This window comes from Mus pahari, chromosome 2 (assembly GCF_900095145.1).
Source record: "Mus pahari chromosome 2, PAHARI_EIJ_v1.1, whole genome shotgun sequence".
Lineage (NCBI taxonomy): Eukaryota > Metazoa > Chordata > Mammalia > Rodentia > Muridae > Mus > Mus pahari.
This window is the reverse complement of record NC_034591.1, coordinates 108,720,715-108,731,555: the sequence shown is the minus strand read 5'-3', so window position 1 is coordinate 108,731,555 and position 10,841 is coordinate 108,720,715. Positions and strand designations below refer to the sequence as shown.

The 10,841-nt window shown below is 52.7% G+C and overlaps 1 protein-coding gene across 4 annotated transcripts in view; it reads left to right on the top strand.

Moving 5' to 3' along the window:
- Nucleotides 1-3,464: 3,464 nt before the first annotated feature.
- Grip2 (glutamate receptor interacting protein 2) overlaps nt 3,465-10,841 on the top strand; it is a 44,415-nt gene continuing 37,038 nt past the window's right edge. For 2 of the 4 annotated variants that reach the window (XM_029535374.1, XM_029535376.1), the window contains exon 1: nt 3,478-3,588. In XM_029535374.1, coding sequence (XP_029391234.1) covers nt 3,534-3,588 — 55 coding nt within the window. In that variant the 5' untranslated portion in view covers nt 3,478-3,533. Of the gene's footprint in view, nt 3,589-6,743; nt 6,820-10,841 lie in introns of those variants that run through there. The other 2 variants (XM_021190769.1, XM_029535375.1) reach the window with 2 other exon arrangements.

Here is a 10,841-nt window from a genome sequence, read left to right as displayed (position 1 = left end):
CAGAGGTTCCTATCTCATGCTGTACTGACCCTGGTCCCAAGTGACCAGTGAGGGTTTATGGCTCTTTGTCCTTTGGAACATCATTGTGCACACAAGCATCTCACAGTTTTCCAGTCTTTCTTCTTTGATGTTCAAACTGTCCCAGGCTTGGCCAATGGATGCCTGGTGCCAGGCTCTGGTGCCCTTTCAATCTTCCCCACTCAGACTTTGTGTACTTCCTTATTCTCTGGGACTAAGGAAAGATATTTAGCATGTTCCCAGAGTCCAGCCTTAGGTCAGCCTGGGGGTCCTTTCAGCCTGCAGAAGATACAAAGAGACGACAGAAACTGTACAGGGATACCTGCCTTCTTGCTCTGTTTATTTCACCTTCTGTTCCACCATTTCCTGACTTATTACATTGTTGCTATTCTCTCTCCTCCTCTTGCCTGTTTATTTCACCTTCTGTTCCACCATTTACTGATTGATTACATTGTTGCTATTCTCTGGGCTCCTCACTAGAGCATCAACACTAGGAAACCGTGTTTTGTTCGCTGCTGGGCCTAGGAGAGGCAGCACAGAGATGAAGCCTAATAAATTAGTTGGATGAAAGAGGGGATGGGATTGATGGATAGTCCCCCATGCTTGCCCTCCCCTAGCCGGAGGGATTTGCACAGAGGGTCCCCCACCCTTTGACAACTCCCCAGCCTTGGATCTTATTTATATCAGCAGAGCTGGTGACAGAAATGTCACCACTGGGCCTGTGGGGCAGAAAAGGCCAAGAAGATTAAAGGCATCTCTGATGAGATGTTAATTTGTTTCTGGAAGCAGGTTGGGGGTGGTGGGGACTTTGTGAGGCTGAGGCAGGACTGGAGGAAGCAGAAGGGCAGACAGAGGCTGGCCTGGATCCCTTCTTTTCCCTTCTTTCTACCTGACTTTTGAGATCTGTAAAGCTTGTGTGCTGAGGGGAGTTAAGTCAGTCCTGTGTTTGAATCCTGCCCTCAGCACTGTCTGGGTCCTTACCATTTGTTGTGGTTTCTACCTGCCTCTGGCAGCTGGCAGACATCCTAAGCCCTGTTCTTTTTACCAGAGGGAATAATGGGGAGGATGGGGACATGGCCTGATCCTTGGCCAGACTTCATGCCCTGGACTCTGGTCCTGGCTGTTACCTTATAGTTTGTATAATACTGGTGAGAAACAGCCTCTTGTATCTGTAATGAACTGGCAGGACAAATGGCACACAGTAGGGCTTTTACAGAAGACACTTATTTGGCCCAGTTTTGGCAGTTTGTTGGCCTAGTTTTTTTTTGGGGGGGGGGCGGGGTTGGGGGGTTGAGGCAATGTTTCTCTGTAGCCCTGGCTGTCCTAGAACTTGCTCTATAGACCAGGCTGGCCTTGAATTCACTGAGATCTGCCTACCTCAGCCTCCCAAGTGCTGAGATCAAAGGCGTGTGCTACCACTGCCCAGCAGTTGACCTAGTGTTATGGCTAAGATCTGGGACCTTGGTCTGCCACTTGCATGCTGTGTGACCCTGGTGGAATCCTTTACCTCTCTGAGCCTCAGGTTCTTCATTTGTAAAAGGGGACCATCCTGGTTTAGTGTGAAGATTAAATGAGATATGTTGTGAGAGGAGGCAGGCTTCCAATTTTCCTGCCAATTTTCATTTTGGTTTGTACGTAGGGATGGGCTCCATGTAGAATACTCGTGCTAATAGCTGCCACTTCTTAGCTACTGGGCTCCTGTACGGCAGACTCGACTGTAGACACTGCTCCTGCAGCTCCCTTCAGGGGCAGGGAATAAGTCTTAGTCCTGTTGGTTAAACGGGAAAACAGACCCAGAGGGTACCTGGACTGATGGAGCAGGGATCCATGAGAGCTAGGTACTTAAAAGAAACTCAGTACACATGCCTCATTTCCCTTCCTATTGGCTGGGCAGGCAACACTATCCTTGGGGAGACCGAGGCACAGGATCAGCTGCTTGCTTAGGATCAGAGCTGGCATGTGGCAGAGAGGGATCCCTACCTCTCCCCTAAGGTGAGTTCATTTGAACTCAGATCTGCTCATCCCCAAAGGCTGTGTCCTCTATCTCTCCCCTTTCTGTTAGCATACCTTAGTCAGAGCCTTCTTGTCCGCAGAGGATTACAAGAGGAGTGGTGGGGGTGGGAAGAGCCAAGCAATCTTTTTTCAAGTGCCCACCTTTAGTTTCCTGAGCTTGTCCCTGCCTGGGGTTCCACAACACACACCCCAAGGATGGAAGAACAAAATCTCCCACGGAGTTGGATAAGGAACCCTGTCCCCACCCCCACCCCACATCTTGCCGGTGCTCCTGCCCCTCTTCCCTATCCCCAACAGGAATCCCCTCCCAGAGATAATCAGCTCAGAGCCTGCTTCTAGTTGAAACCTAATGTTGAAGATGCCCCAAGGAAATCTTAACAGCCAGGAAGAACCCAGACAACCCCTTAGGAGTTGGTCTCCTGAGAGACCTCTGCGACCCTTCCTCCCAGGCCTTTCATTCATCAACTGCTCTATTTTCCCCACACTGCCCTCTGCTCCATCCACTCTCTCAGCTAATGGCAAGAACGCAGAAGCACTTGGGTATACTGGGTGCAGAGGCCTGGCGGGAGGACTGCTGCAGAGTGTTAGGGTAAACCTCACGCTTCCTGGATCAAGACCACAGCACTGCTGACTGAGGCGGAGTTCTTCTGCAAGCCTGACTCCCTCTGAAACAGTTCTGCAGCCCTGACTCCCAAGCAGTCCTCTGGGCTCCTGAGAGTGTGGTCTGGGTCTAGACCCATCCTAGGGGCTTAGAGGTTTAAGAACTGAGGCAGAAGCCCAAGCAGCCACCTTAGGGGAGAGGGGAGAGAATCTCTCTGCCACATGCCTGCTTGGACCTTAAGCAAGTAGCTGATCCTGTGCCTCAGTCTCCCCAAGGGTAATACTGCCTGCCCAGCCAATAGGAAGGGAAACGGGATGTGTTTAGGAAGCTCCTTTCAAATACCTGGCCCTGGGGACTCCTGCCCCATCAATAGGGGTTACCCTCTAGGGGCTTGGGACATGATGCCAATAGTCTGTGCTGTGGCACAGCAGGCCAGCCCTTCTAGCAGCTAGCTAGCTAGGATGGGTATCCCAGGGTCAAGCAATTGGTCTCTAGAAGTTTCACAGAGCAGTTCTAGATGGAGAGACCCAACAGCTGGCAGAGGAAGAGGTGCGGAGGCTCGTGGAACTGAGCAGAAGCTGGGGTGGGCTAGGCAGCACTTTTGGCGGGAAGAGGAAATAGAGGATTGGGGTGCTGAATATAGGTTCTCCATGCCAGAACCTGGGAAGATAGATCTGCTCTGGCGCCCCGCTTGCAGTGGAGGAAGGGCCTTGCTGCCGGCTCTGGGGAGGATTATCTATTTTAGCAACTCGGGAAGGGAGGAGGCCAGGAGCGCCCAGCCTCCACCAGTCAGGCGGCTGGGGCGCAGCGCCGAGGCGCCAGCTCCCGGTTCCGAGACTGCGGGGCGGCTGCTGGGAGGTTGCAGGGCTCCGGGTCTGGGACCTGCCGGCGGGCAGTAGTGATGTTGGCGGTGTCACTCAAGTGGCGGCTGGGCGTGGTGAGGCGGAGGCCCAAAGGTACGGAGCAGAGGCTGCTGTGGGGTGGTGGAGGAGCCACTGGGGAGGCTCCCTCTCTACCCTTGGTCCCGATGTCTCCTAGTCTGCTTTTGTCTAGGTGCTCGGGGTGTTTCTGTGACATCCCTCCTGGGACTTAGAATCTGGGTCTCTTCCCTTGGCACTTGTCAGTTGCTCATGTCTCTGCATTCTTCTCTGCATCCGGCTCCCTGTGTTCTGGGTATTTTCCTCTCTCTCCGCCCCATCTCTCTTTGTCTGGTCCCCTCGGGTCTCTGTCTCTCCCTGATACTCCTCCTGCCCTAATGGCTGCCCTTGTGTCTCTCTTACACCTTTCTCCTATTCGCTCACACCTGCCCTCTCCCACCCTCAATGTCTTTATACAAGGGTCCCTTTCAGTGTCTTCCCGTGTCTTACTTTTCTGAGCTTCTTGTCAACACCCCTCAACACCCCTCATGGGACGTGTCCCTAAAAGGCTTTTCCTTCCTCCTTATTCAGACTATGGGGCTGTGTTGTAGTTGGAGCAGACTGGCGATGTGTGTGTGTGTGTGTGTGTTCTTACACACATTTACACCTCTGGTGCGGGCTGGGGGCTGAGGGCTGAAGGTGAAGCCTGGGGCCTGGCTCTCGTCCAAGCTGAATGGACTCTGAGTCGACACTGGTCCCATGCCTGGCACAGTTCCAGCCCCTGGAGAAGAAGAGGGGCCTCAGGTGTGGACAAGGTTGCAGTGTGCTGGGGAGGACAGTGTGGAGCTGGGTGTTTAGCCCCAGAGTCTGTGTGACCCTAGACATCACCTGTGATGGCCCTCTGTTCTCCACGTATATGCAGGCGATAAGAATAGTAGGGATTCATAGTCCTGTGCTTCAGGCTGAGAACTAAGAATTCCCAGACTGTTAACAACAAAGACCTTAGTTCAGTGACAGGGTGTGTCAGAGAAGGCCTTTCCTTATAGTCCCCAATAATGTTCCTCAGTGACAGTCCATTCTTGGTTATACAGCAGAAAACTGAGGTCCAGAGAAGTTAAGGAACTTGCCCAAGGCCACACAGCTGACCCACAGGTGAGCATTTGATGACCAATTTATTAGCATTTGAAGAACCTGTATAAAGTGGGGGAGCTCCTCTGGAAGGGGCCTGAGGGCCCACAGAACAGCAGAGGGCTCCAGGACCCATTCTGGCCTGTAAGCAGCTGGTCTCTGGAGGTCTCTACAGGGACAAAGGCATCAGGAACAAGGTTGCCCAGGAACTCTCCACTGTGCCCCCAGAAATACCCCTCTTCAAAGCTGTTGTTCAGATCCACGAGTCCTGAGGACCCTGTGGTGCTACGGCTGGTCACATCTTAGGGCTGCTCTCTGCGCGAGACCCTGAGAGATGGAGAAAGGCCAAGGCTGTGCTTTTTGGACACCAAGTAAGACAGACCTGGGTTCCAGTCTCACCCCTGGCTGTCACTCTCTGTGTGACTATGACAGCAGTTTCTCTACTTTAGAGGGAAGACCGAGAAAAGCCACCCACTTCAGACTGCAACTTAGAGTCTGGAGCTGGACCCTGCACATAGGAGGCTCTTGAGATGTGAGCTACATCCTCCTGTCCTCCTCCAGCCTCTCCGCACCCTGCTCCACATTACACCCCAACCCCACGGCAGCCATGCCCTTGAATGTTGAGCTCCTCCTGGAGAAGTGGCAGACAAACTATAAAAGCATGTAGCCTGGCGGGATGAGGACTTACATGAAGACGGTGTGGCCAGGTTTCTGACATAAGAGGCGCTCTCTGGGAGGTACACGGCCGCACACCACTGCATGGAACTGGTGCTTGAGGGAGGAACCCTGAGGCCTTAGTGGGAAGCAAGAGGTTCCCCTAGCTCGAAATTCAAGGTTTTATAGTTTTAAGATTTATTTATTTATTTTATGTGTTATATATGTGTACTGTGTGCAAGCAGGTGCTCACAAAGACCAGAAGGGGGCGTTGGAGTGTCCTGATTGGAGTTACAAGTGGTTATGAGTCACCTGACCTGGGTTCTGGGAACCAGACCTGGGTCCTTTGTTTCCTTCTACAGGAGCAGAACATGCGTTAACCACTGATAGTCCTTCAAGATTTTATTTTAATATATGTGGGGGGGCATATTTCCTTACCACCCGTGGTCTTGTTTTATTGCTATATGTTTTACATATCATTTAGTGTGTATGCTCACACGCACCACAGTGTATGTGGGGAGTCCAGAGTGCAGCTTCAGAAGTCAGTGTGTCCCGGGAATCTAACTCATGTCAGGCTTGTTGGCAAGGCTCTCGTCCCACTGAGTCACCTCACCAGCATCCCAACCCATGTTTTCAACAGATATTCCTGTTTCTCCTCTTTTTCAAATAAGACCTTTAAGGGCTTCATCCTTTTATGGTTTGAAAGTGGGGGGGGGGGGGTCACAGGCAATGTGACCATAGGAAACCCATACTGTATTCCTCAACTGTACAAGGGCCCAGTTACTGCGGGGAGAAGTAATCGATGGTTTTGGGATGAAGACCAGGGAGGGCTCTCAGCATAGGAATTTGCTAGACAAGTAACAGAAGGAACAGCTTATGCAAACAGGGCTGCAGGGCACACAATCGATCGACGCTGACACAGGGAATACTGCCCTGTCTCATTCAAAATGTATCAAGTACCTGGTACTGCCTTAAGTCTTAAGGGTACAGCACAGGTCAGAATAGACATCCTCATTCTCCCCTCCTAGCAGTGGCCACACATTCCTTCTTCCTCTCTCATACCCCCAGGGGGCAGGAGGCTCCCTGAGACTCTCTCCAGGACTCACCCTGGCCACCACAGCTGGCTCCTGGCATTTCTGATACAGCCCTACCTCCCATAGCAGCATGAGGCTCAGCTCTGACCCCATCTCAAGCAATGTTCCTTCCTTCCAGTGCTCATCCACTGGTCCCTCTCCTGGGCTTCTGCCCTCCTCCGGGCCTAGGGCACCAGGTGCCTTAGAGACTGCGCCAAGGGATAAATTCATCCTGGGATTGTTCCAGGATTGCAGAGTCCTGGCAGGCTGGTGTGAAGCTCTGCCTTATTCTGTGTTCTTGCGTTTTGTCAGATACCGTGCTCTGTATTTAACAAAGAACGTTCTTGTACTCCTCTTGGGCTTTGGGAGCTGTGATCTAAGTTGCCCACATTGCACCTGGGGAAACTGAGGCTCAGAGAGAAATGACTTTCAAAAACCAGATGTGCAGGAAATGACAGCGTCCAAGTCTGCCTGGGTAAGATAACTATACAACCCAAGATCTTGCCAGAGTATTTTGTTCCTCAATGGTCAGTGTGTCCTCTGTTCTGCTGGGAGACTCCACTCCTGTCCACACACATGTGCTGACATTTCTAGCATCCCTGTGGTTCTCTGCCTTCTGGAGCTCTGCCCAGGGGGGACCATGGCAGCCTTGACGGGCCCTGGAGGTTCTGCAGGTTGCTTCAGCTTACGAGTACTGCCCAGGCCTAGCCACTGCCTCTGCCACACACACTCTTGTCTGTGTCTGTTTTGTGAAGTACAGACTCAGCTGGAGCTTAGGGCCTGCAGTGCATAAGAGGCATAGAGGGGGCAGAGTTTCCCATAGCCCTCTCTCATCTAGCACACACTGAGTGAAATGTGACTCTGCCTACCTACCTTGTTCACATCCCTGCCACCAGAACCTGTGCTGATCTCGTCGGCTAATGCCCTGTGCTGTCTCCGTTTGTCAGCTTGAATGCTCAGTCCAGCAGGACCATCTGCCTGCTTTAATTGCCCAGATAATTGTGAAGGCTGCTGGCCCTGCCTCCTTCACTGTAGGTCTGACAGGGCGGAAAGAACATCCATCAGTCAGGAGGCCTGGGCAGACCCGACCCCAACTCCCTGCACGTCCTTGGGCAATCCCACTCTTTCTGGCCTCAGTTTCCCTTCTGTATCCTATTCCTGCCCTCTTAGGAATAAAAGCTCCTCTCCACGACCTCCATTGACCCACATGGTGTCCTTGGGCTAACCTTGTCTCTGCAGCCCCCACATTCCTGTTTTGGCCGAGGTATCAGTGACTCAGAGCAGATGTGGGCAGGTGGGCGGACAGGGCGGCACAGAGCCAGCCAGCTCCAATTGCTACACAACTGGGGCAGCTGGAGTTCTTAAGGGACGACCTTCAACAAGGTCCCTGTCCTTTACAGAATGGGTCTGTTTGAGCCATGGAGGCGGCTGCATGTCACTGGGGGTGGGGGATGGGCGTTAATTTGGGGATGGGATAGAGATGCAGGGATGATTGCGGCTAAGCTGAAGCCGCCCCACAGGCCACAGGTCCCCCTTCTCTCCTGGCCTACATGTGAACCCCCTTTTACATATTAGAAGGACAATTTCTACTCAAAGACATCTAGCTAGTCAGAGGTGGGGGTGTCTGGATTGAATTCAGAGCCCCTGGAAACACCCAGAATATTCTTCACCCTTTGCCACTTGCCTTGCCACCGAGCTCTTCTGAGGGTAGCTAGGTGGAGAAGAGGGTGAGCATCCAGCCATCAGGAAGACCTTAGGGGACTAGGCAAGCATCCTCGGAGACAGGACAGCAGAGCTGTGTGGAGAAAGACTTACAAGACAGAGAGTACTGGGACAGGCATGTCTGGGAGATGATGGTGCCAACTGGAAGCTAGGTTCTCTCAAAGTGTTTGTGATAGATCAGAGGGAGGCTGCGGGGGGGGAGGTCATTCAGGTTTGAACCCTTCTGTGACACTCATGGTGAGCCATTGCTGGAGTGTTGGACCCTCACCTGTCAGGCATCTAGACTGACCCAGAAACCCCAGGTTGCAATCCCTGCCTCAGACAATGGTTCTAACAAGGCTTCCACCCCCCAACTCCTTCAGGGAGATGGCTTGGCATGGGTGTGAAGGCTCGCTCCCTGATGCTCCTCTTCACACCCTTACATAGCCCCCACCAGCCGTCCTCAGCTACAGAGCTCTCTTTCAATGTTCAAGTCCACCAAGAGGACACAAAACCGGATAGGGTTATGCTAGTCCAGCGAAGCCCCTTGGGGATCCCATGCCCATCAGACTGGCTGAGTTCAAGGTCCTTCCAGGCCGATTCCCTTGTCTGTCAAATGGAGCTGTTATTCCAGTGTCGTGGAGGCAGAGAAGATACCACAGAATGTGAGGTGCAGTCTGAAATATGAAGAAACTGGCAGAAGCCAGCAGGTGTGGCCAGTGGTGCAAGCCTGTGTTTCCATTTCTCAGAGCCTCAGTTTCCCCTTGTAGGAACCACTAGGCACTGGGTATAGAGGATGTATAGAGACTGGGTATAGGTCAATGCTTTGGCTTGTTTCCTCCTCCCTGAGGATGGAGAACTTTCTAGGAAGAGGTCTCAGATTGGCAGGTGAGGGGAGACCATCTGGTCTAGCCATACACAGGGGCTAAGTCAAACCACATCCACCTCAGAGCTGTGCCTCTTACTGCCAGGCTCAGAGGCCACACTGGCCCCGAGGAATCGAGAGTGCCCCTCACCCACTAGATGTTCCAGTGCAAGACAGGATGCTCAGGGGGTGGGTATGCTCTCTGTGGATGGAATGGAAAGTCTTGAAGGACAGAGATTCTGGGATCTGGAGTCTTAATTGTTTAGATCTCAGTCACTCAGTGACACTTGTCTGGCTCTTCCTGCACATAGCCTCCGGACCTGGGGCCGTGAAGCATCTCCCACTGAGAGGGAAGGACGGGCCAGGGAGGGGAAGGAAGGCTGGAAGGGGGCAGTGAGAACCGACTGGTGCAGTCAGGGTAGGCTTCTGGGAGGAGTAGGTGGAAGCTGGAGTGAGGATAGGAATATGAAGAACATTCTAGCCAGAGGAGTGTGCCTTCAAAGAGGACCGGAGAAGGAAGCACCCAATTCTGATCCCGAGCCAACCAGGCTGTCCATGCTGGGCCACATCCCTTGCCCGTTCTGGGTCTCAGTTTCTCCTCTTGTGTAAAATGTTAGCAGCAGTAACCACCTCATGAGGTTCTTAAAAAAAAAAAATCTATGAGACACTTACTGTACATGTAGTGTGGCATATCCAGTAGGTGCTCAGTAAATGCTGGCCACTATTTAGAGCACTTGCATTTGGACGGAGGGTGATGCCCGATACAGGGGTGGGTGGGAGGCAGGATCCTGGCTGACCCTGATGCAGGTGCTTTCCCAAAGGCACCTTGTGCGTACCCTTTGCTCTCTGCAGCTAGCAGCCATGGTTGGAATGCAGATGCCCAAGTGCTATCTTGTCAAGCAACTGCACCTATCCTTCCCGGATCCCTGGAGTGGTCTCTGGAGCCTGTCTTCCTAAGTTACTCACGTAGCAATCATGGTGCCAGGAATGACACTCTCGGTGCCCTTTGTCTCTTTCCCATCTGCCTGCTCCCGACCTGAGATCCAGCCTTGCTGCTGGGGGCTTCCCTTAGATACTCGGGGACCTCTCCCACTTTGTGCTAGCCATCCTCACTGCTGGGAGTGCCCTGCCCGCCTCACCTCTGTGGGTTTACATCACCTATGATTCCCTGGATGTGGCTCCTCCTGAGAAAGATGCTGGTGCTCCAGTGTGTGGTCTGCTCTCAGCACACAGTAGGTCCCTGGTGAGCTATAATTGGACCTCAGACTTAGGTCCCTCCACTACTGCCCCAAGAGCTCTTTCGTGTTGACATAATTTTGATTTTAGTTTGGGAGGTTAGGTAGCAGAAGGTCAGGTAGAGAGGGAGGCAAAGGGCCCCACGTCCTTCTACTGGGACGGTGAACCCCCAGGGCAGGAGAACAGGGAACTTAGTGTGACAGAGGTCAGCTGAAGTCTGCACTCACTCCCCAGAGGCTCTGTCCCTTTAGTTATTGTCTCAGACCCTTAGCTGACCTCTTTCCCTCTATACTCTTGTATGGCTGCCCAGCGTCCACAGAGGAGAGCTCGTAACGCACCACTGGAGAAGGCTGTGTGTGTGTGTGTGTGTGTATGTGTGTGTGTGTGTGTGAAGGTCCCTCCATTTGAAACACATGTGCTCTAGAGGCGGCTCAGCCTCTTGTCTTATAGGGAGCTGCAGGCTGGCAGACTCCATGGCCTTGTCCGATCCCTTCAGGGCACACAGAGCTTCACTCTGCTGTGGTCAGGAGACTCCCAGAGCCAGAGTCCAGGAGGATGCAGATGTCTTACCCTTCAGGGGTCTGTCCAGGTGCTGTAGCAGAAAGTGACGTGTTATTCCTGTTAATGCTGCCTCACTGTGAATCCAGCATCACTCCTGTGTCCAACACAACGTCAAATATGTATTTTCTTGATTC